Raw genomic sequence first — 24,601 nt, 5'->3', positions numbered from 1 at the left:
AAATTATAAAGATATAACTGATGTACAATTTGTTGCATGTTTTATAAATTAAAAAAAAGGAGCTGACTTAGCTTGTGTGTGATTCTCAGCCAGGCTAGTGTAGGAGGTCCCCCCAGAGCTGAGAGCCTGCTTGCCCTGCCTTTTGAGGGAGAGCATACAATTAATTTGAATTATTTAGAGCATTTGGCACTTTCCCACTCCAAAGCATCTTTGGGTGTGAGAACTGCCTTTTAATTATCTCTTGATAGAATGATACCTATAAAGTCATATTTCAAATGAAGACAATAATAAAATACAGAGAGCCAGTATGAGTGGTTCTTTTTGGATTACGAAATTGTTTGCCATTGTTACCTAATTTTCCCTCCTCCTCCTCCTCCACTCTCTCTCCCCTTCGCCTCTCACTCCTTCGTATTTTTTCAGTGTTTTTGTTTGATATCCGAATGAAAAGGTTATTAATTTTCTCAGGCTATTGTAGTTATCACAAACAGGGTGGCTTAAAACAACAGAAATGTATACTCTGCAGTTCTGGAGGCCTGAAGTCAGAAGTGAAAGTGTTGGCAGGGCCACACCCCCTCTGAAATTTCTCAGGGAAAATCCTTCCTTGCCTCTTCAGGCTCCTGGGCTCCTGGCACTTTCTCGGCTTGTAGCAGCAGCACTCTGACCTGTGTCTCCTCCTCCACGTGGCCCTGTGGCCCACGTCTGTACGTTCCACATCTCTCTCTCTTCAAAGGACGCGTCGAATTTTGGATCCTTCATAAATTTGGATCTTACCTTGAGATACTTAATTATATCTTGAGAGACTAGTTTTCAAATAAGGTCACAGCCACACAGGTTTCAGGGTGGATGTATCTTTGGGGGAGGGACCGGCATTCGTTTGTGCTACAAAAGGTAATTTCTAGAAAAAAGGAAAATATGCTGCTAAATGGAAATTGATTTAGCCATTTAGATTGTTGTTTCTTTTTATGTTGGAAAAACTACATTTCATTTAACTTAGGTTCTAACAGGATTTAATGATTGGGGCCTGTAGCTGAAGATTTGTGAGGAAGGTTCTGAGATGTTTTTGGCTTTAATAAGTAACTTAAGAGCAGTTGGAATCTTCATGTAGGCTCACCAGACCATTTCTGCAAAGTAAGTTCTGTAGTGTTCATTATGGTTCTTGTTTTTGTTTGTTTTTAATTTTTTTTTAATATTTATTTTTGCGAGACAGCTGGGGAGGGGCAGAGAGAGAGAAACAGAATCCGAAGCAGGCTCCAGGCTCTGAGCCATCAGCACAGTGCCCAACACGGGCTCGAACCCACCAGCTGCAAGATCATGACCTGAGCCAAAGTCGGACACTTAACCGACTGAACCACCTAGGTGCCCCCTGTTATGGTTCTTTTTTTTTTTTTAAAACCTTTTATTTTTAAATTGGGTAGTAGGCCATCTCTGATTATTTTCATTTTTCAAATGTCAAACCGTGAAAAAATTCTTTTTTTGTTGTTGTTGCATTTTTTTTCTTTTTAACTTGTTTTATTTTTTATTTTTTAAATTTACATCCAAATTAGTTAGCATATAGCGCAACAGTGATTTCAGAAGTAGATTCCTTAGTGCTCCTTACCCATTTAGCCCATCCCCTCTCCCACAACCCCTCCTGTAACCCTCTGTTTGTTCTCCATACTTATGAGTCTCTTCTGTTTTGTCCCTCTACCTGTTTTTATATTATTTTTGGTTCCCTTCCCTTATGTTCATCTGTTTTGTCTCTTAAAGTCCTTATATGAGTGAAGTCATATGATATTTGTCTTTCTCTAATTTCACTTAGCATAATACCCTCCAGTTCTATCCACGTAGTTGCACATGGCAAGATTTCATTCTTTTTGATTGCCGAGTAATACTCCATTGTGTCGGTGTATGTATATGTGTGTGTGTGTGTGTGTGTGTGTGTGTGTGTGTGTGTGTATGTATGTATATATATACATCTTTTTTATCCATTCATCCATTGATGGACATTTGGGCTCTTTCCATACTTTGGCTATTGTTGATAGTGCTGCTATTAACATGGAGGTGCACGTGCCCCTTCAAAACAGCACACTTGTATCCCGTGGATAAATGCCTAGTAGTTCAATTGCTGGTCGTAGGGTAGTCCTATTTTCAGTTTTTTGAGGAACCTCCATACTGTTTTCCAGAGAGTGGCTGCACCAGCTTGCATTCCCACCCATTATGGTTCTTAAAGATGTTTTTTCTTTGATAAATCCATAGTCCTCTGTTAGATTTCTCTATGTCTATAATGAAATGTATTTCTGATAAATAGATAATACACTTTCTTCCAGAGTATGGCCATTAGTGATCATTATAATTACTAAAAACGATCCTGTGTTTAGGAAACTATTAGAATAAGAGGGCACGGGTTCTTGTCAACTTCTGTAAGCTCTTGTCCCAAGACGGTTAGCATGGGATGGATTGTCTGGAAACCTCTGTGACATTGTTTGAGCTGGGTCCTCACGGGTGGAGATTTTTTTTCCCTTTTTAATGTTTATTTATTTATTTTGAGAGAGAGAGCACGAGCAGGGGTGGGGCAGAGAGAGAGGAAGAGAGAGAGAGAATCTCAAGCAGGCTCCATGCCACCAGCATAGAACCCGACTCGGGGCTCAATCTCACAAACTATGAGACTGTGCTCTGAATAAGTGGAGATTCAGATTTGGTGGTTCTCCTGTGGGGCAGGAAGGAAGTGGGTTTGACCCAATCCTTCCTCAGAGTTCCCCACAGACCTCTGGGTGAAGAGCCCCAAGAGCAGCAGAGAGACTTGGAAACTCTTTGGGAAGAACTCAATTTTAGTTCCAATTCTGCTGCTGCTTCTGACTTTCAGGAATTAATTCAACATTCCTGAGCTTCACTTTCTTGTTTTTAAAGTGTGGGATTTGGGCTAGATTGTAAAACACCCTTTGGCTCTAGCAAACTTAGTTTTTACGGTAAGAGTACATTCTAGAATGTATGATACACTTCATTAAGTTTTATTAGAAAAACTTGTAAAAGATATACTACTGTCGTATTTCTAAGAAGTTTTTCTTTTTGTGAGTTTATTTATTTTGGAAGAGAGGGACAGCCAGTTGGTGGCTGGGGACTGTGCAGAGAGAGTGAGAGACAGAATTTCAAACAGGCTGTGTGCTGTCAGCTCAGAGCCCAACATGGGGCTCGAACTCAGAACTGTGAGATTATGATCTGAGCCAAGAACAGGTGTCGTATGCTTAACTGACTGAGCCACCCAGGAGCCCCCAGGAAGTTTTAATATTTTAATATATGCATGGCCGGATATTCCAGATTAAAAAAAAAAATCATTTATTTGAGACTTCCCAGCCTAAAATTAGTTTTCAACCAATAAACATTTCTGTCTTTTCATATTGACCTTTAAACTGTTTTGATAGTTTAAATAATACACTTAATACACAGAAAATACTTTAAATAATGTACTTGTTACAAATAAAAGATTCCAGTAATAAAGAACTTTATAAAGTAAAATGTGAAAGTGCCTTTTCTTCTCTTCTCCTCTCCCTTTGGCCTCTCCTATACCATTTCCTAAGGGGCAATCACAGGTAGTTTGGGGTCTAACCTTTCATGAAGGTGTATACACATAAAACATACCATATATAAATATATTACTTTTTTAGTTTTTGTAATACTTGTCTAAAAATTGCTTGAGCGTGTTTAGTTTTACCGTCTACTCACTGGGGTGTTACAGTTCTTTAGTAATTGTCCTTAATGTTGCTGATGTTTAAAACCCAGTGAATGTCGTCGGGGCAATCCCTGGTAAGGGTTGAAAGTAGAAAGGTAGAAATCAAATACCGGATCCCAGTGGTAACAGCTCCTAAAGAAATCACCATCCTCACTGATGGACCCTAAGACTTAAACTAAATACTTGCTATACCACCAAATATGCCACAATTAAAGTTCTTAAACTTTTTGAAGAACAGAACGTATTAAAGTATTTCAGCAAAATCAGTGGGGAAAACCGTTGAAAATAATATTCCTAAATTGCATGGCTGCAGTCAAGGGCTGCTCAAAATAGTGCTGTGGTTACTAAAGCACCGTGAAAGGGATACAGAACGGTGAGGACATCCACAAAGAGAGCCAGACTGGATGGCTGGAGGTAATCCTGGAGTCATGTGAGAAACTCGTTTGTGCTCACTGAATAATTTTGTGGTGTGATCATTATACATATTAAATAAGGAATTATGAGCTACACACTTAAAATTATTTGTGTGAGCCAAGAGTTTGGGCTCTGGGATCAGATGGCCTTAGGGTCAAATCTCCACTTTGCCATTTACTAGCCTTGTGACTTTACCTCTCAAAAGCCTCAAATATCTTCAGATACTCTTTGTTAGTATCTCCCTTAAGGGGTTGCTGTGATTATTCATTGAGAATGACCTATATAAAATGCTTAGCCCAGAGCTGGGTCCTGGGAAGCACACAATTAGTGCTGCCTAAAAAGTGAGCTATGAGACCGTAGTATAATACTTAGTTGTACCTTTTAGGTGTACAGGCTATTTCCTTAAGTGAATTGTATGCTTTTGAGGTCATAGGCCTTTTCCTAGGTTTTTTATATGTATGTTTCAAAGCGACACATTTGGGGAAGACATAATGAAAAAGCAAGTTGAATAACGTGATACAGACTGAACAAGTGACTTTGAGTTAGTAAACCTTATGACAACATCATCACTGCTTATGAACATACATTTCATGGATTAGTGTTCTTAGAGATCATGAGAAGCAAAAAATACAAGTTTGTATAATGAGTTTTTTTTCCCCAAAAGCCTTTAAATAGAGAATCTTTAACAAAATTTTTTTCAACGTTTATTTTTGAGAGAGAGAGGGACACAGAGTATGAGTGGGGAAGGGGCAGAGAGAGGGAGACAGAATCTGAATCAGGCTCCAGGCTCCAAGCGGTCCGCACAGAGCCTGATGCGGGGCTCAAACCCATGAACTGTGAGATCATGACGTGAGCTGAAGTTGGACCCGCAACTGACAGCCACCCAGGCTCCCCTAACCCTAAACACAGAGACTCTTGATGTTTAGGTGTTTGGGTGAAACTGTGAACTCAAAGCAACCAACCAGGTTTCTTCATCGCCTGCAGAGCCCAGTGAGAAAGGAGACCAGTGAAAGGGGGTGTCAGGAAGGGAACATGGAACAGCATCAGCAGGTCAGAATCAGGATCTTGGAAAGTTTTCCTTTTTTCACTCTTTTGAATTAAGACAGGTGTTTACAGAATTTGAATTTTGATAGCAATTGTTTGTTTGCCACTGAATTACCGTTTCAAATTCTGACCATGGAAAAAGATTTTGGATATTGAAGGTATCACAGTTTTTGGTTTTGATGTGGATGATTTGAAAATTGGAGGCACCCTAAAAGAGCAGAGATGACTTATTTAAATTTAAATCATTGAAATTAGCTTTAAAAAATTCAGTTCTGCAGTCACACTCGCCACTTTGCCAATGCTTAGTGGCCACATATGCGGTGGGCTACTATATTGGACAGTGCACATTGAAGAACTTGCCCATCACAGGAAATTCTGGTGGACACCTGCTTTTCTAGAACATATGTTGCTGTAGTTTATGCATTATTGTAAAATGAGCAAAAGTATACAAAAGCCAAAGTAGTTGCAGAAGTTAGAGGAAAATAATCAGAGTAATGGGAAATGTTAACGAGGTGGGTAGACCTTTGCTCCCCTTCCTTGATACTTCCCCTTTTTCTGTTTGTTGTCAAGCAGAATAATTGGAAAATGGTTCAAAGTAAATGGTTCAAAGTAAATTCTTGCCAAACAAGGTGAACACATGGCCAGACTTTTTTTTTTTATTTTAATTTTTTTACAGTTTTGGTTCTTTAAAAACTCTTACTACCGATCACAAGTATTTGTTCTCTCGTTGTGGTTGGATCTTAATCCTACTAAGAAATTGTTTTTTCCCCCTCCTTCATCTCTGGCTGCCATCTAAGTTACATCCACAGCACTGACGTTTCAAACCATTTTTTATAGAACCTAATCTTTCAGTGCCTCCCTGGGTTCTCTCGTTCTTATTGTGGACTTCAGACTCTGGTGATCTGGGTGTATCGAACTTCCAAATCACCATCTTGCTGAATGACCTTGAGAAAGCAATTTAATCTCTCCGAGCCTGTAACAAGGGTAACGTGTCATGATATAGATACCGCCACTTGCCTACATCTGGACTAAATGAGAAAATTTATTGAAAGCTCACCACCTTGGCATGTAGTAAGTCAGATAACAATTAGAGGTGAGGTCATCTGATGCATTATTTTGCCCTTGCTGTGGAGCAAACCGTCCCAGAATTTAGTGGCTTGAGACAGCCACCACCATAATTTCTTATAGGATTCTGCTGGGCGCTTCTGGTCTTGTCCAGGCCTGGCTGACGTTTCATGCAGCGGTGGTCACTCGGCCGGTTCTCTCCGAGGCTGGTTGGTCCTGGCTGGCCTCGCTTGCACATTGAGTGGTGGGCTGGTTGTCTCCTGGAACAATAGAGATGGCTAGACTACGTGTGTCTCATGGTCCAGCCAAGTTAAAGCTTTCTTGGAATACAGAACCCTCAGCAAGGGCCCTTGCTTTCTCCCTGCGTCCTCTGTGTACCCTCCACTCTAGTCTAACTTTTGTATAGTTTGTCGAATGCGGTCTTTGCTTTCACCCTTGTTTCTTGAAAACAAGCCTCTTTGTCATCTCTGTTCTTAGCGCACCCCCAGGACGGTTGAATGAATACCTGCGTGTAGCTCCGCCTTCGCGGACCATTTCACCTTATCCTCACCTGCTGATTCTTTGACGTTCATCTTTATGTGCTACCCTACTTCGTGATGTCCATTTGACCTCTTCAACTTTGAGAAGTTTAGAGATGGTTTTGGTATCGTAAGAAATGTCAGAGTAAAATTCTGTATTGAAACATTTTAGTTAATCTAATTTTCTTGTATCCTTAAATGGATTCTCTTCCGTAAATGCTAAAGTGGCCTTGGAAACCTGAATGGTTTTTTTAATACTGATCGTCAGACAGGAAAGTTTGGCTTCTTAGTTTCACATATGTTTATGGAGTAAAGTGGCCACTGCGACTTGGTGAGAATATAGGGTGTTTGCTGTCTCAGTTCACTTACATTTATAATAGTATTGGTCTGCACAGTGAGATGTTTTTGTAGGCCAAATAAAGAAACTTTGTCTTTGCATTTCTATTTTTAGTTTAATAGTGCTCCACAAAACGATGGAACACAAGAGTTAGAAAAGGCAGCACTTGCATATACATTGTTCTGCTTCTGCCCACTTTTTCCTTTTCTCCCTTTTTTTGACCTGCTAAATGAATAATGATTAACTATTGCTGATTGCGTGTGTGTTCCCTTAAGTTTTATGTAAGTCGTAGTTCAGAGTTGATGGAGACTTGAAATCCTAAAGTATAGTAAATGATGCAGTGTGATGTGATGGGGAAGAGAAGAATCCCCAAACGCTCTCAACGGGGCCTCAGGAAAACTACACTTGTAGTCCTGGCTGTGATGACTTACTGGTGGTCTTGGGACCGTTTAACTTCTCTTTGACTCAGGCGAGTTCGATCATGTTGAAGGTTTCTCTCTAGTTCTGAAGAATCGTGCTGTTTCTACTAGTATAGATCCTCCTGGGATTTAGTAATAAACATAACAGATGACCACAGATGTTTAAAATGAAAGAAATGGATATCCTTATTAGGATATTCCACGCCTACAGGGTTAATGACACGTACTGGGCATGTAGAAAAGGTACACTTCGGTTTCGTCTTTCGAAATAGGTGCTTGTCAGGTAGGCCAGGCGGAAGGATTAGCAGCATCGAGATGTGCAGAATTGCGGCGGAAGTGAGTGCGAAGTGATCTCGTGCCTGGAATGTGGCTCCCTGGGGTGGCTCCAAGGACATCCGGTTTTCCTGGGATTTTCCTTCCTGGTTGGGAAATGTGTGCTCTCACCGGGGTTCATTTGGTGTGCAAATTCCACAAGAAGCGTTAATTTCTCTCTTCTGTAAGGGGCAGGGCACCTCATGCCCCCGCAACGCCCCCAGATGCACAGGCACAGCCTCGCCCTTTGGCGTTGGGCAAAAGAAAGTGCTTCTGATGGGATTTCTTGTGTCAGGAGTGTTGTGAATCCAGAAAAAAAGGCCGTCTTGTCAGTCTGAAGTGTGTTCCGTGTTCACGAGCTATTGTAGGTGCGATTTGAATTTGTTGCCTCACGATGCTTGTGGCTCCTGTACTGGTCAGCTCTGGTCTCGGGCTTCATCTTCCCTCGCGTTCAGCGCTCACTCTCTGCATGGCTCCGTGCTGCCTGCTAAAGTCTCCTCTTCATAAAAGGAACACCCGTCCTGGTCTCCTTCCTGCCTCTCCCGCTCTCCTTTTAGCTCCTCTGATGTACTCGGGGGAGGGACTTCCTCCCGAAAACTCTCTGTCCCCGGTTCCTGCGACACGTGGTGCTTCCCTTCAGCCTGCTGCTCCCTCGGCTTCTTCGTGGCTTTCTAAACGTGGCTGGACCCTACTTTCGTAAAACTGGCCCACCGTTCCCTTTATTCCTCACAGCCTTTTGTACTTGGGGTGGAACCCAGACGTGCTTGGGTACACCTGTAACCCAGGAGTACTTGGGGTGTAACCCGCCCCCCGCACGAGGGATCTGGGCCTCTACGTGCCTGCTGGACGCCACCGTCCCCTGGACCGCCTGGCACGTCCTGCCTGTAAATAGATGCTGCGTCACTTTCTGTTGGCGCATATGTGAGCCGTAAATGCGTATCGTTATTTCCAAGTTTAGGGTAGTTTATGTGTCTGTCTCGCTCAAATACGTAGTTTTAATGCTGCCCCTTTTTGGTTCACACGTTTAAGTATTTTCTTTTAGGGTAAGAGAGGTGCAGCAGTAGAACCAAGATGGGCGAGAAAGGCAGTCTGTCCTCCTAGGCTTTGCAGGCAGCAAGAGGAGACTGGAGTGAGTGACCGTAGTCCTGTGGGGCCGTGCTGCGCTACGGCAGATGTGAGTGTGGAGCCCGGCCGCGGGACCCCAGGCACACCTGTCGGGTCAGGCCTCAGAAGTGACGTCCGAGCCGAGAGGTGGGGGAGCGGATAGCAGTAACGAGGCTGAAAGAGTGTGTAAGAAGGGAACAGAACATTAGAATTCATTGCATTCAGACGGAGTTAATGTTCCGTTTGCGTTAACAGAGGAGAATTAATTTGAAGCATATGGAGAGTGCAAATAATAAACCTGGGTTTGCTCTTTGTCTCTGTTGAATTTGTCGCGTGGATGTGGGCACACACCCTTTGTTAAGTGTGCCGAAAGCAAGCCGTGAAGTGGGGGATTGTATTGCTAATGGGCATTTGGTTATTGGCTGTAGAAACTTATTTGCCAACAGGCATTCTTGCAACAAGTGATTATGCTCTACACGAGCAGGATCCTGTTTTGCTGAGAACGTGCCAAGCTGTTGCCCTTGTGATGTTACCATTGATGACAGCTTTTCGATGGGCACCTTAGGACAGTTCGATGGGACGAGTCACAGTGATTGCCTGTCATTCTTGAACTACTTAAAACCACCATCAGAAAGTGGTAAACATTTGATAGGAAACAAGAGGGATTAACTTTAAAAGGTTTTTGACTAATGAAAATCAAACCTCTGCCACATTAAGCAACATTTTTACGCCGTTAAGCATTGCCGTGCATTTTCCTTGAACTTGTTTCGGTCTATAAGTGTGGTTTGGGAAACCCCCCAGATTCTAGTTTACAATATAGTCTTTTGTTGTTCTTATCAGCAAGAGTGCGTTGCTTCACCGAATTGTGGGGGAGATCATGTTGATTGAGATCCTCAGTAAACTATTTTAGGGAAGAAAAAAATCCTCATCAAATTAAATAAAAACACGAACCTTTCATTTACAAATTTAGAGAATCGTTTTGAATAGCCTTTAATTGGTAGTTGTGTGAAATTACTTAGGATAATAGGGGAAAATCAATTATAGTGATAAAGTCTTTCTTAAATATACATTATTTGAAGTATTTTCCTCTGGAAAAAACCACAAAAAGCTGGGCCGGAGAAAGGTGGTTCCTGCCAGTCGTCTTGCCTCAGAAGGTTTTACCTGAGCTGCTGATCTGACGTCAGATCCACTGTATACACCCCTGACCATGGTCAGCGCAGGCTGCGGAGGCTGTGTTAGTGGTTGGGGGAATTTTGTGTGTATTTTGTGAAGTACAGAAAGGATTTAATCAGTTTTCACGGTCTTCCAGGATCCCACCTATGTGGACACTCACATCGACTGTTATTAAAGTTCTAGAGACAGATTGAAACTATAGATTTTCTAGTTTGATAGAAAAATCAAGGAGATAAAGAATATGGGGTTTCTTTGAGGATCATTTATTTTTTTCTTCCATTGGAAATTAGTTGACATCTGAGCAGTATTTCCTGGAAAGTCACATTACTTTTATAACGAGTCTCCACTTACGAGGGTCAGTGATTGGGAGGTAATAAGTCATGGCGGTAGCCATTCCACTGGTCCTTCTAATACAGTTACAGAAGATTTTTTCTGTCACTTCATACTTAATTGTCTCTGCAGAAATTAGAGGAGTTTGAAATCCTGGATAACTTCATCTCAACTTTTTAAAAAATGTCTTCTGACAACAGTGTGTATTCAAACCACTGGCCACATCAAGAAGGTAACTGGAGTTTTGCCACTTTTTCATCCGTCATTTGTCTACTGTGTTTAAGAGCCATTAAAATGAGACCGTGTGAAGTGTGTTGGTTGTAAATAAAATGATTGAACCTGGATTAATCATTTTTTTTTTTCCCTTCAGGATCAGAGATTTGCTCAGACTTTGTGCTCAGTGAGGTTTCAGTGACGATATTTTGTAAATATTTTGACTTTATTTGTAACGATTAATGAACTGTTGCCACTTCATAGGTCTTATCACAACAACGTCAAGGAAACTGGACCGAGAGCAGCAGGATGAACATATATTAGAAGTAAGCATTTCTTTATTTTAGTTATTTTAAAAATACTAAAATTATAAATACCATGGGAAAGAACATTCGTGGTCACATTAACTAGTCTTCATAATTGTTACTGTTGCATTATATTGCCTCCTGGTCATCATTAGAAAGGAAAATAAAGGGGAAACCAAACCTTTGTGACTGTGGTTCATGTCCCCTTAAATCCCTTTCTATCCCCAGAATACAGGACCGCTCAAATTATTGTGCTTTACACATGCACAACACACACAGAGCAATCAAATGAAGCGATATTATTGAAATTTCCTTTTCATTTACATGAGATGTAGTTCTATAGGCCTTCTACATCTTTTTCCTCAGTATTGTTTTCAGGATTTTTTATGATACTAGGTCTAATTCAACTGTAGCTAGTTTCCAGTTTTTGTTATCGTTATCCTTAAGTAATTGCCTTGTTTTTGCATTTCAAACTGAATTGTAGAAAGTTTGTGTTTTGTTTTTTAAAAAAATTAAGTTTATTTATTTTGAGAGTGCATGAGAGAGCGCAGGAGAGGGGCAGAGAGAGGGGGAAAGAGAGAGAGAACCCCAAGCAGGCTCTGCGTTGTCAGCGTGGACCCCGACGTGGGGCTCAATCCCACAACCCTGGGACCATGACCTGAGCTGAAACCGAGAGCTGGACGCTAAACTGACCGAGCCACCCAGGTGCCCTGAAAGTTTGTGCTTTTTACTAAAAGTTTGTGCTTTGTAAACATTTCTAAACTAAAAGATTGAAGACTGACAGGGTCTCTTCTGCTAGGCTACTCATGCTCACAGCTCACTTAAAATGCCTTCCAGTCCCCGAAAGAAGAAACACAGCTTGTCCTTCACTAGTTTGCTGGTAGAGGGTCGGCACCCTGTAGGCGCAGGGATAGGAGTCTGTGGAGGGGGGCACGTAGTGTCCTGTGGACGGCGGGCCGGATGCGACGGCCGGGAACCACGGCCTCTAGGCCAGGAGGGGGCTGAGAAGAGACGGCACTTGGGGAGGGACGCAGAGCAGACATGTAACCTCTGCTGGCATTTCTGTGTCACATGTTAATAGCCAGTGTTGATCATTGGAGCTAGAGCTGGAAAAGACCCAAGTGCTTGTCGAGTTCTCTGCACGAATCTTCCCTTCTGCCAGTGTGGGTCCTGGGGAAAGTTCTAAGCTGTGATTTGTTATTATTATTTTGATTAATATTTAGCTATCTCTCTTTTTATATTATTGCTGTTCATAATGCTGCCGGTTTAATTTCATTTCATCCCTGGTCCAGTTTCCTTCCTTCCTTCCTTCCTTCCTTCCTTCCTTCCTTCCTTCCTTCCTTCCTTCCTTCCTTCCTTCCTTCCGTTCCTTCCTGAGAGAGACAGAGACACACACACAGAGAGAGAGAGAGAGCGAGCATGAGCAGGGAGGCGCAGAGGATCCACAGCAGGCTCTGCACTGTCACCACAGAGCCCGATGTGGATTCGAACTCACAGACTGAGAGATGACCTGAGCCACAGTCGGACACTCATCCGACTGAGCCACCCTGGTGCCCCCTTGGTCTGATTTTCTAATTGTCAGGAAAATACGTAGTTTTTATAGCTGTGTAACGTGTGCACATGAATATCCTGTGTAGAAAAGGTGCTTCACAGCCACCATCACAGTTGTAATTTCTTCGTGTGTCCATCCAGCCGTCGGTGGTACAGGTCCCTTGAGTTCTCTTTCATTCTGATAGAGCAGAGCTTAGAATTTTCATACAGTCACTACAGTGATTGACAGAAGGGAGAATGTGGTTCCTGAAGAAAAGGAACCGGTGGCAATCTGTCCGGAGTGGCAGGTCCCCGGCATGGGGATCGTGCTGGGCCCGTGCCCTGGTCAGAGCTGCACGGGACACCTGCTGGCTGTGCGCCCTACTCCAGAGCCACCTGTTGGTGGCACCTGTCAAAGGCTGGATGGGAGCAAGCGTCAGGTTAGGACTTAGGACTCTGAAGATGATAGTAAGACGTTGGTGGGAAATAAGACTGTAATGGTTTGTTTACATACCTCATATGTTTTCTGTAGTCCTTGGTGGGGTGTTTTGAGGGCCAACGCCGGTGTCGATTGGCCTGTCTTGAAGAGTTTTTCAGTTCCGTGTTAAAAGCTGTGTTACTGGCTGCTGGTTATTGAACCGAAACTTAAAACCATGTTGGTGATGATACTGCAAAACATAGTGCTTGCTTCTATTTCTCTTTAATTTTCTTTCTTTTTCCTAAAGATCCAAACTGATCCAAAGGAAATGTTTTGGGAGGTTAAAATTAAATAGTAATTGTAAATTTTGTTTTTATTTTGAGAGTGTGAGCAGGTGAATCATGCACTTGATTTTTTTCATTTTTGTTTTCTTTTTAAGCTTGTGTATTTTGATGGGGGGGGGGGCAGGGGCAGAGAGAGGGAGAGAGAGAATCCCAAGGTGGCTCTGCACTGACAGTGCAGACTCGAGGCTCGAACTCACAAACCCATGAGATCGTGACCTGAGCCGAAACCTGGGGGCAGATGCTTAACCGCCTGAGCCACCCAGGTGCCCCAATCATGTACTTAAGGAGAAACAGCTCCTTGACTTAAATACTCTTGATGAGTACTATTAGGATATAGTCACATTTTTATAAACAACAGATTTATACTCACCAAGCTTTAAAAACAAAATGAGTCCCACAAAAACCTGCAGTATACTTTGATATTTTTAAAAATGCATTTCAGTGATTAATTTTGGAGGATGTGGTGAGGGAGCTATTCCTAGGGTTATTGCTTTGAACGTATACACCAAAATAATAGCGGACATCTGATTTCGGGATGAAATTGCGCATATGGAAGCATTCACCAGTCCTCAAGACCTCAGGTTGTTATTTATGTTCTTTTTACTGAAAATCTTATTGAATAAGTGGGTTTGGAATGACAGTTTTTATGTCCGCCCTGCTGAATGTGGAGGACTCCTGTGCAGGAACAGGGTCCGACAGAACAAAAGGGCGATGGCTAGTATGAAGAGGCACGTGACTTTGCACATATTTTAAACTGATGATCTTTAATGCGGTATGTGGAGATGTGATTTTGAAGGGTAGAGAGTGGATGTTATTCCTAAGAGGACTCCTTACTGAAAAGCAAAATCTCCCTGTAGCTCTTCCGTGATTCAAAAAGATGTTGCTGATAGTTTGTCATTTTGGCGACATGCGCATTACAGCTGTGGCAGCCCTGGGACAGGCAGCGTGGTGAGGGGAGAGGCGGGGCTCCTGCTGTGCCTCCTCCTTAGCCCCCGCCTGCTGCCCGGGTCCCTGTCTGAACGGGACACGTCGCCTTGCCTCCTGTTGCCAGGAGAGGAGATGGTGTGCGTCCTAGTGCTGGGTGAGATGCAAAATACAGGTTTATGCAAGATACAGGTTATCCTCAATTTGGAGGAAGGTAGTCGCTTTTTATGTAGTTCTATTTTTAAAAACCTCTGTCGGCCTGTTCCCTTTCACACACAGGTTACCGTGACAGACAATGGTAGCCCCCCCAAGTCAACCATTGCTAGAGTAATTGTGAAAATCCTTGATGAAAACGACAACAAACCCCAGTTCCTACAAAAGTTCTACAAAATCAGACTCCCGGAGCGGGAAAGACCAGAACGAGAAAGAAACTCCAAGCGCGAGCCCATCTATCGTGTTATCGCTACAGACAAAGACGAAGGTCCCAATGCAGAGATCTCTTACAGCATTGAAGATGGAAACGAACATGGCAAATTTTTCATTGAGCCAAAAACCGGAGTGGTTTCGTCCAAGAAGTTCTCTGGAGCTGGAGAATATGATATCCTTTCAGTGAGTTAAGATCGGGTCTTTGAATTTCTCACATACTTTGACTGTTAATCTGGTCTCACATCACTTCTCTTGGAACTTTTTCTTTCTTCAATAAGTAGCCTCAGTGTTTGTGACCTGACTTTGGGAAATGTGGCTTAGGTTGTCCTCTTCAGCTGTCACTCCAGTTATTACTTACATTGAGTGTGGCATGAAGAGGTTGCTCTTTTTTTTTTTCTTTTAATGTTTGTTTAATATTGAGAGAGAGAGACCGTGTGAGCAGGGGAGGGGCAGAGAGAGGGGGGAGACCCAGAACCCGAAGCAAGCTCCAGGCTCTGAGCTGTCAGCGCAGAGCCCGACATGGGGCACGAACTCCCAGACCACGAGATCCTGACCTGAGCCGAAGTCGGGTGCCGAACACCGACTGAGCCACCCAGGCTCCCTGAGAGGTTGCTCTTTTTAATCACACCTTAAACATGGGGAGTACACAAATACAGATACTGTTTGAAATTAACTTAGTTTAAGACCAAACTGATCTGTGCTTCACTTACGGATGTAACTTCTAGTTTGCTCCTTTTATCCTCTCTGCTTACATTTTACAGATTAAGGCAGTTGATAATGGTCGCCCCCAAAAGTCGTCAACCACGCGACTCCACATTGAATGGATTTCCAAACCCAAACCATCCCTGGAGCCGATTTCATTTGAAGAACCGTTTTTCACCTTTACTGTCATGGAAAGTGACCCGGTTGCTCACATGATTGGAGTGATATCTGTGGAGCCTCCTGGCACGCCTCTTTGGTTTGATATCATTGGTAAGCATGGCTCAGAGTTTTCATTGTCCGTGTGTGGGTTACACTGAGGAGAACGTGTCTTTGATTTATTTCTGTCTTTGAGAACCTGTCTCTTTTTCTGATTTTTGTGTCCATCTCAGGACTTAAAATTGGGAGCAAGAGCCAGAAGTGGGGAATTTGTCTTAAATTGCAGTATTTTGATTGCAAATGTGTTACAATATCCAGCACGTACTCACTCACCTTGTTTAAAATAGGTGCTGTGTATCATGAACCTAAAAATAAGGTTTTCAGAAGTGGCATCAAAGAGTTAGAAATCTGAATGTTTTTGGTTCAAAAGCGCAGCTTCTTGATTTTCCTTCTTGGTACATAACATGGCACATGGCTATTTTTAGTGAATATGGTTTGAATGCTTAAAATAACTGCCTGCTTGACTGGCTCAGGTCAGGCAGTATTTTATAGGGAATAAGCTTACAAATTTTATTTGTATGACTTAAAAATGATAGTGCCAACTGTGGCCTTTTTAAGTTTGACTTACCACACTTTGGGAATGTGGGCAGCAGGGTTCACTAGATGAAATAACCCTGTAATAAAAATGACATGCCTAGGTCAGTTTTCCTTTTTCTCGGCCATTTAGTTTAGACCTAGAACGTGTTACCTTATTCTGACATACTTAAAAAAAGAAATTCGCATTAAACTTTGACATCTTAGGTTTTTGAGTGCTGTTTCTTCACATTACCTTAATCACAAAGATACTTAAAAGCAAAAGTACGTATTGCAACTCCTCTCCAGTTGGATCTTTATATTCCTTTTCCCCTCTTCTGTCCTTTAGCCACCCTCCGTACCCCAAATGCTACTTCAGTGGGTTGAAGCCGATGGGACTAGGCTGCCAGGGCCACAGGGTGAGGGGGGTACAGGCTTTTACCTCTTTAATTTTCCACACTAGACTGTTAAGCTGTTTTCCCAGTTTGGGTCATTGTATGAAATTGTTGATGTCATCAACACCTATGAAACCGTTATTTTTATTTATTTTTAACTATTTTTTTTTTAACGTTTATTTATTTTTGAGACAGAGAGAGACAAAGCATGAACAGGGGAGGATCAGAGAGAGGGAGACACAGAACCTGAAACAGGCTCCAGGCTCTGAGCTGTCAGCACAGAGCCCGACGCGGGGCTCGAACTCACCGACTACGAGATCATGACCTGAGCCGAAGTCGGCCGCTTAACCTACTGAGCCACCCAGATGCCCCTTTATTTATTTTTTTAAGTTTATTTATTGATTCTGAGAGAGAGAGCCAGCAGCAGGGGGAGGGCAGAGAGGGAGAGAGAGAATCCCACACAGGCTCCACACCGTTACGCGCAAAGCCCGACGTGGGGCTCGAACTCATGGACCGCGAGATCATGACCTGAGCCGAAGTCGGATGCTTAACCGACTGAGCCAGCCAGGCGCCCCTTTATTTATTTTTTTAAGTTTATTTATTGATTCTGAGAGAGAGAGCCAGCAGCAGGGGGAGGGCAGAGAGGGAGAGAGAGAATCCCACACAGGCTCCACACGGTTACGCGCAAAGCCCGACGTGGGGCTCCAGCTCCCGAGCCGTGAGGTCATGACTGAGCTGAAAACCCAAAAGCCGGACACTTCGCCGCCCCAGCCACCCGGGCCCCCCAGCCGTTACTTTAGTTTTAAAGAAAAGGATTATTTTTGTAACTAACTGCGGTCAAAATAGTGTGTGTGCTGTCTGTTAACTCCTGTCACGCTTGCAGACGAGCAGGCTGCGGCTGTGCCGTGTGTAACTTCCCCGTGTAACACTGACTGCGCTTGGAACTGGTTTGATTGACTGCTCCTCCTTGTTCTGTGCTTGCCTCCCACGCTCGCTTGCTTCTGTTTGGCCGTGCCAGGCGACACACTTGCTAGAGAAGCGTTTCACGTCTTGCAGGTGACTTGTGACCTGAACTGTACAGCAGAAGGTATCTGCTGAGATCACATAATTTGCCTCAGATTATGAGATCTAAGATCAAAGCGTCAGCTTTTAAAGCTTTGTTTCGTGTCCAGTGACTCTCTCATTGCCCTCTGTTTCCATGGTGTGCGCATGGTCACGCATCCCAGCTGCAGACATGCTGACTTCTGATACATCTCCAGATCATCCTTAGTTTTAGGTTTAGTTGAAGATTGTGGCTTTTCTGTGTGTTTCGTTTTGCTTTCTGGTGCGTTTTGTAATAGAACATCATCATGACGTTAAGTCTCTATTTTCATTCCATTTCGCTTCATTGATAAAAGTATCTCAAGTGCAGTGGATTTGAAAAGAGAGTTTTATCTAGGATATAATTGGGAATGCATTTGGATAATGCTCGTAGCACAGAAACTTTTGCTTCCTTAAGCTTTGTGTTTGGCAACAATGGGGGAAGTTTCTTTTCAAGTATGTAAGAGCCAGGACTAATTGACATTAACTGCCATTATTTTTTCCAGAGTTAACATTTGTTTTGAATAGTTAATTTATTAGGGCAGTTCGTTCAAGTGTCATAATTTTTGTGTGTGTAGTTAAACGTTTAAATAGCCGATTTTGGTTAGTAAGTGATGCTTTATATAGCTATTGAGGTGTATAAATTAAAGACCTATTCAGAACCCCTGAAGGAGCAAATTGAAAGTAAATCATTGGCAATATTAGCAACGTTTTTCTGTTTTCAGAGTTGCTTGCCTCTCAGTTACTAGCTTCCCTTGAAATTAGAGCTCAACTTTGCATTAGTAAGCATTGTCTTTCTAGTTGGCCCATCTTTTCTTGTCTTTCAAAATGAAAGCTCCTTGGAATCACCTTGATCAATATCAGAAGTGTTTTGTTTTTTTTTCCCCCCCGTCATTCACAAGTAGAAAGCCACAAAATAAATGACAGAATTTCATCCTATGACCTACCTGTTGTTACTTTTCTGTATGTCCTAATTTAACCTAGGTGGCAACTATGACAGTCACTTTGATGTTGACAAGGGCACCGGAACGATCGTTGTTGCCAAACCTCTTGATGCAGAACAGAAATCAAACTATAACCTCACAGTCGAAGCCACAGACGGAACCACCACCATACTTACACAGGTAGGTGACTTAGTAAGGCTGCATTTGTCAGAGGAAGATTAGTATGACCTTGTGATATCCGGGGCCCGGGGCCGGTATGGGCAGTTGATTCTGCCCTCGGAGGCTCACAGAGTTACTGTGTTGTTAGAGTTTCCACATATGCACACCAAGGATTTGTATTTAGGGAAAAAAAATTAACTGCACATCTCAGTTTAGGTTTGGCATGTAATTATCCAGTTTTGGAAATTTTGCAAGAAGACTTAAAAGGCCCCCTTTTAATTATCAAAATCTTTCAATTTTTGGCTGATTTTGAACAATATTAATATAAAATTTATAACTATTGAGGATGAATTCTCCGAGTCATTTTCATTAAAGCTCATTAAAGTGATTGATTATGTCTTAAATCCCTTTTCTCAATTCCCCTACCTTGGCTACTTTAACTAGGGCTGTATAAAATGGTAAAATTGTTGTCATAATTCACTTAACATCTTTATTTGTTCCTATCTGATGATTAAGAGATGGTCAGATTACTGGGAATTCAAATTGAAATGGCAAAAATCCTATAAATTAAGTCTAAATTCTCTTTGATTCTCATTGTGGACTGTTAGAGAATTTGTTAAACACTCGTTATATGGCAGGTTTCTTCTAGAAGCTAAATACTAGGAAACAAAATCCTGCACCTTTGGAGCTTACCTTAGGATTGTAGAAGCTAAGATTTACATATAATCTGCTCTACTCTGAAAGAGGAAGAAATTAAATACTGAATAAAATGCTCCTGAATTCCAGGTTTTTATCTTTATTATTTTTTTAATGTTTATTTTTGAGAGGGGAAAAAGGGCATGCGCACGTGTGAGCAGGGGAGGGGCAGAGAGAGAGGGAGACACAGAATCTGAAGGAGGCTCCAGGCTCCGAGCTGTCAGGATAGAGACCAATGCAGGGCTCAAAGTCACAAACTCTGAGATCCGTGACCTGAGCGAAAGTCGGACCTTAACCAACTGAGCCACCCAGGCTCCCCAACCAATTTTTTTTTTTATCTTAAGTTATGCTAATTTAAATCTGATATGAGACAGATCATCTGTCAAATCATCTCGTAGGATTGAAGACTAAAAGTCTGAGATGTCTTTTCAACTAATAAGTGAGTAGATAATTTAGAGCCAGTTATGAAAAGGCCTTATTCGTTTCTCTAAATGCTTGTGATTTTTAGTGTATTTGCAACTGACATATGTACCATGCTTTGGGGTCATTTTGAGATTGTCACGTAAACGTTTTAGCACAGTATTAAAATTTCATTTTTGTCAGTAACTGTTCCCATTATAGAAGTTAGGCTTTGGAGCCTGAACATGAGAATAAAAATATCAAGAATTGTAATAAATTTAACAGGATAAATTTTGAAAGGCTCAAAGAGTATAACTTTATGTGGACCAGCTCAAATAATCAACTAGCCAGAAATCTAGCAAAAGGAACTAAATGGCTCTCTGTGCCAGGCGTTCTCATTAATGAAGATGCTCTGTCTACCTGTAGGATTTACCACTTACTACATAGGTGAGTAATTAGCAGAGGGCTCCTCCCCCAATAATTGTAGTGTTAGCTAGGACAGTCAAAAGCTTAGTGTGAAATGTGGTGCAGGTTGATTGAAATATCGCATAGATCCTGGCAAATAGATTCTAGTGTTTTGAGGGATGCAGAATGTCTTCAGTTTCAGTCTTTCATTTATACTTCTGTAAGTTATTTTGAGTCATTTTCAGGGGGTCTTGATAATATTCTAATGAAATTGCTGGCGGGGAGAGGTAGTCAGAATATTGGTGGTTACAGAGCCCACGCTGACCTGTTTAAAGTGTGACACGGAGGGGACGGTCAGTAATTAGGTTTACATTTCCATGTGGGGCAGATGACAGGGAGATAGGAGTGTGAGTGAGAACACAGCAGCAGATACCATCTGAAGAGCATCACCGAGATCAGAACCAGGTTGATAAGGTACCAGAAACACAGCCCAGTAGATTCAGGTTTGTAGGTAAAAGTCCGGAACCAACGGGGTGAGTTTTGCTGCATTGAGGTCAATAGCCAAGGGCAAATCGGAGATTTGGGGATTTGGGGGAGATTTGGAGAGTGGGGTTAAGCCATAGTGAGTGCATCATCAGCAGAGGTGGGTGGTGGTGGGGGGCGGGTCACAGTGTAACCCCCAGTACCTTCTGGAAACAGCACTGCTCCATGCTTTCCTGTCCTGCCATTTTCCGCTTAGGATGCTGATGGGTATTGATTCAAGTCACTTTGCTTTATCTGGTGTCTCGAGGTAACTTACGAAATCCAGTTAAGGCTTTTTCTTTTCTTCAAAACAGCTTTGCTTTCATGTTTTCTTACGGTTTCTTTCAAGCATCGGTCAACATTATGCTCAGGTCATTTGGTTGAATCTCTTAACCCTATCCATTAGCAAGTGGCTAAAACCCTTTGTGTTTCCCTTTTCTTACCTGGAAACTGGGCATCGTGATTTTGTCCTCATAGGCACTTCTGAGGGGTGAGTGAGGTAGCACACGGGGTGCTTGTGCTTGAAGCCCCTGGAACCAGTTGCCCTTGTGCGCCCACAGAGCACTCGCTATTGCGTATCAGCACTGGTTTGGACTCTTTTCCCCACTTGACACCTGAGTCACCTCCCTGTCCCCATTCTCCATCCCTGCGATTCATCTTGCTCTGCTAGAATGGTCTGCCAGTTGAGAAGAGGAGGTAAAGGTGAATTTCCTCCGAACAAATAGTTCAAAGCACACGGGAGTTTTTGTTCTCAAGGCTCTGCATACTGGATCCTCCCTTCTCCCTTCTCCTTTACCATCGCTTAGTTCGATGTCCTTCTCTCCAGTCTCCAGGAGCTAGGATGTGTGATGCTACTACTTGCCTTTACGTCTGACCAAGGCGTTCCCCCCCAATCCCAGTATACATTGATCCTCTACGCAAGCCAAGACTTACCTCCTCCTTAAAAGCTTTCAAATGTCCCACACCATCTCTGGACTCCTAAAAAGTTACTTGATAACTTACCTGATAATATGTGGCTTCATATGCGTAAGACATTTCATGCGGAGGTTGAAAGCTACCTAGGGCAGAGGCTGTTGCACATATATTTGCCCTCCAGTGTTGTGTAGATGAGTGCCGAGTGTATAAGGGCCCTGCGGCCGTGTTTCAGTGGAGTTGCTGTATCAAAAATGGTTGTTACTGGGGCACCTGGGTGGCTCAGTTGGTTAAGCGTCCGACTCCGGCTCAGGTCATGATGTCACAGTTCCTGGGTTCAAGCCCTGCGTCAGGCTCTGTGCCGACAGCTTGGAGCCTGGAACCTGCTTCAGGTTCTGTCTCTCTCTCTCTCTCTCTCTCTCTCTCTCTCTGCCCCGCTCCCCTTGTACTCTGTCTCTGTTTTTCTCTCAAAAGTAAATAAACATTAAAAAAAAATTTTAAAAAAAAGGTTGTTACTTTAGCTGTTCTATTTAGTTGTGATTAATTGACTTTAGAGCAGAAGTGAAGTACCTCTGCCCAACACTAACTTCGTTAGAAAAATAATACATAAATTTATAGTGGAAATGAATATATAATGGTTTAACTTAGAGAAATTATAACCATCTCTTCTGGATCATCACTGACCTTTGAAAAATGGTCTGTAATTTTCAATGTTTACATAACTTTCACATAAAATCTTTCTGTGGTTTAGTGAATGCATATCTTAAGTATATAAAGTTTAATGTTACAAGTCCATCAGTGATGTTGTAGGGTTTTATGAGAGCACTGGTGTAGTTTCCATGGAAAGACCTCTAGTTCACATGCCTGCACCAGTGTGCTTAATAAAAACCTCTGCGTTCCCGGGACTTTGTCCTACTGTGCCATTTGGACTAGTGAACCTCTTTATACAGGCTAATGAAGCTCAGATTTCTTGGTCGTAACTAAACCATCTTATTATAATTGGTACTGATTTGCACTATGCCTTATCCACACACATCTTTTCAATCTGAAAAGTAATCCTCTTACTGTTAAAGTAAAAAAAAAATATTTTTAATTCAGCTTAGGACTAAGTTTTTTTTAATAGTGGCTTTTTTTCCCTCTAAGGTTTTTATTCTAGGATGACTTTTTTTTTTTTTTTTTTTTAAGAGAAAGAGGGGCGCCTGGGTGGCGCAGTCGGTTAAGCGTCCGACTTCAGCCAGGTCACGATCTCGCGCTCCGTGAGTTCGAGCCCCGCGTCGGGCTCTGGGCTGATGGCTCAGAGCCTGGAGCCTGTTTCCGATTCTGTGTCTCCCTCTCTCTCTGCCCCTCCCCCATTCATGCTCTGTCTCTCTCTGTCCCAAAAATAAATAAACGTTGAAAAAAAAAAATAAAAAAAAATAAAAGAGAAAGAGTGCGAGAGTATAAGTGGGGCAGGGGCAGAGAAAGAGGGAGAGAGAATCCCAAGCAGGTCCCATGCCCACTGCAGAGCCCACAGGGCTCGATCCCATGACCATGAGATCATGACCCAAGCTGAAGTCAAGAGTCAGATATATAACAGACGGGCCCACCTAGGTGCCCCTGTGCTGACATATTTAAGAGAGTGTATCTTTTCAGTGTCCTTAAATTTTTTTTAGGAAATGAATGTGTTTCCTATTTATATGTAAGTTTTATGGTCACAAAAATGTAATGAAGATTTTAAAGCACATTTCTAATTTATCAATAGCAATTTGGAGTCCTAAAGATTAGAATGAGAAATTTAAATACTAGGAATCATCTAAAAAATAAATAGATCAACACAGTAATCACCCAGTATCGTACTCTCCTCATTAGTGTGGTGGTTGCAGATTCAAATCTGATACAAGAAATTAGCCTTCTGTAAATCCTGCTCAAGTAAATTCTTGGTTACTCTTCCATGAGTACTCTAGAAATCTCTCTCTAGTGGTGACCTAAGAGAAATTAAGCATTCAGTCAGAAAGAAGTGTGTGAAAGGTGTTCCATATGCCCTCCAAAGTTACTCTCAAGAATTTAGAGAGGTGTTCATTATCTTGCTCATACAGGTAAGAAGCAATGACAAATTTTAAGGATTTTTGTTTTTTATTCTAGGTTTTTGTTTTTATTTCCCAATTTTGTATTTCATTTTGCTAAATCCGTTTTTTTCCCCATTGTGCACCTGATTTTTCCCCTTGATTCTATAAATATTATAATTAGGGATATTATAATGGGTCTTTTTGGTCATTATAGGTATTCATCAAAGTAATAGATACAAATGACCATCGTCCTCAATTTTCTACATCAAAATATGAAGTTGTTATTCCTGAAGACACAGTGCCAGAAACAGAAATTCTACAAATCAGTGCTGTGGATAAGGATGAAAAAAACAAGCTCATCTATACACTGCAGAGCAGCATTGATCCATTGAGTCTCAAGAAATTCCGTCTTGATCCTGCGACAGGCTCTCTCTATACTTCTGAAACACTTGATCATGAAGCCATCCACCAACATGTTCTTACCGTCATGGTACGGCTTTCTGCTCATCCTTTGGCCGGTATTTGGTTTCTGAAAGGTCTCCTGTGTTTAAGAGTGATTTTTAATCCCATATAGGGGACCCCCCCCCCCCACACACACAAAGGAATGATAATGTATTGAATCTTTCAGGTACGGGATCAAGATGTTCCTGTGAAGCGCAACTTTGCACGGATTATTGTCAATGTCAGTGACACCAATGACCATGCCCCCTGGTTCACAAGTTCCTCCTATGAAGGGAGGGTTTATGAATCTGCAGCTGTTGGCTCAGTAGTGTTGCAGGTTACAGCTCTGGACAAGGACAAAGGGAAGAACGCTGAAGTGCTGTACTCGATCGAATCAGGTAATTTTGGAGCCCTCAGTATGTTAACTTTAAAAAGTACATTTCTTTTCTAAAATTCCACATGTAGAAACATTTCTGTGTGTCACTGTAAAAATGGCTTAAATTGATCTTCAGCTACCATTTTACATATTAGGCGAAAGAAGCCTCTTTAGAAAGCAAGGTGAGACTCGTGAGACTCCTACATTCCAGTAG

General features: G+C 42.2%; 1 protein-coding gene across 9 annotated transcripts in view; it reads left to right on the top strand.

Annotated features, from left to right (window-relative positions):
- The window catches only part of FAT1 (FAT atypical cadherin 1), a 133,770-nt gene that overhangs the window by 71,536 nt on the left and 37,633 nt on the right, over window positions 1-24,601 (top strand). For all 9 annotated transcript variants that reach the window (XM_045055240.1, XM_045055238.1, XM_045055242.1 and 6 more), the window contains 6 exons: window positions 10,900-10,961; window positions 14,436-14,765; window positions 15,344-15,554; window positions 18,473-18,612; window positions 23,785-24,060; window positions 24,199-24,409. In XM_045055240.1, the coding sequence (XP_044911175.1) occupies window positions 10,900-10,961; window positions 14,436-14,765; window positions 15,344-15,554; window positions 18,473-18,612; window positions 23,785-24,060; window positions 24,199-24,409 (1,230 nt within the window). The remainder of the gene's footprint in view (window positions 1-10,899; window positions 10,962-14,435; window positions 14,766-15,343; window positions 15,555-18,472; window positions 18,613-23,784; window positions 24,061-24,198; window positions 24,410-24,601) is intronic.

Source organism: Felis catus, chromosome B1, assembly GCF_018350175.1.
Source record: "Felis catus isolate Fca126 chromosome B1, F.catus_Fca126_mat1.0, whole genome shotgun sequence".
Classification (NCBI taxonomy): domain Eukaryota; kingdom Metazoa; phylum Chordata; class Mammalia; order Carnivora; family Felidae; genus Felis; species Felis catus.
Note: the sequence above shows the minus strand (reverse complement) of the source record. Positions and strands in the feature narration are given on the sequence as shown.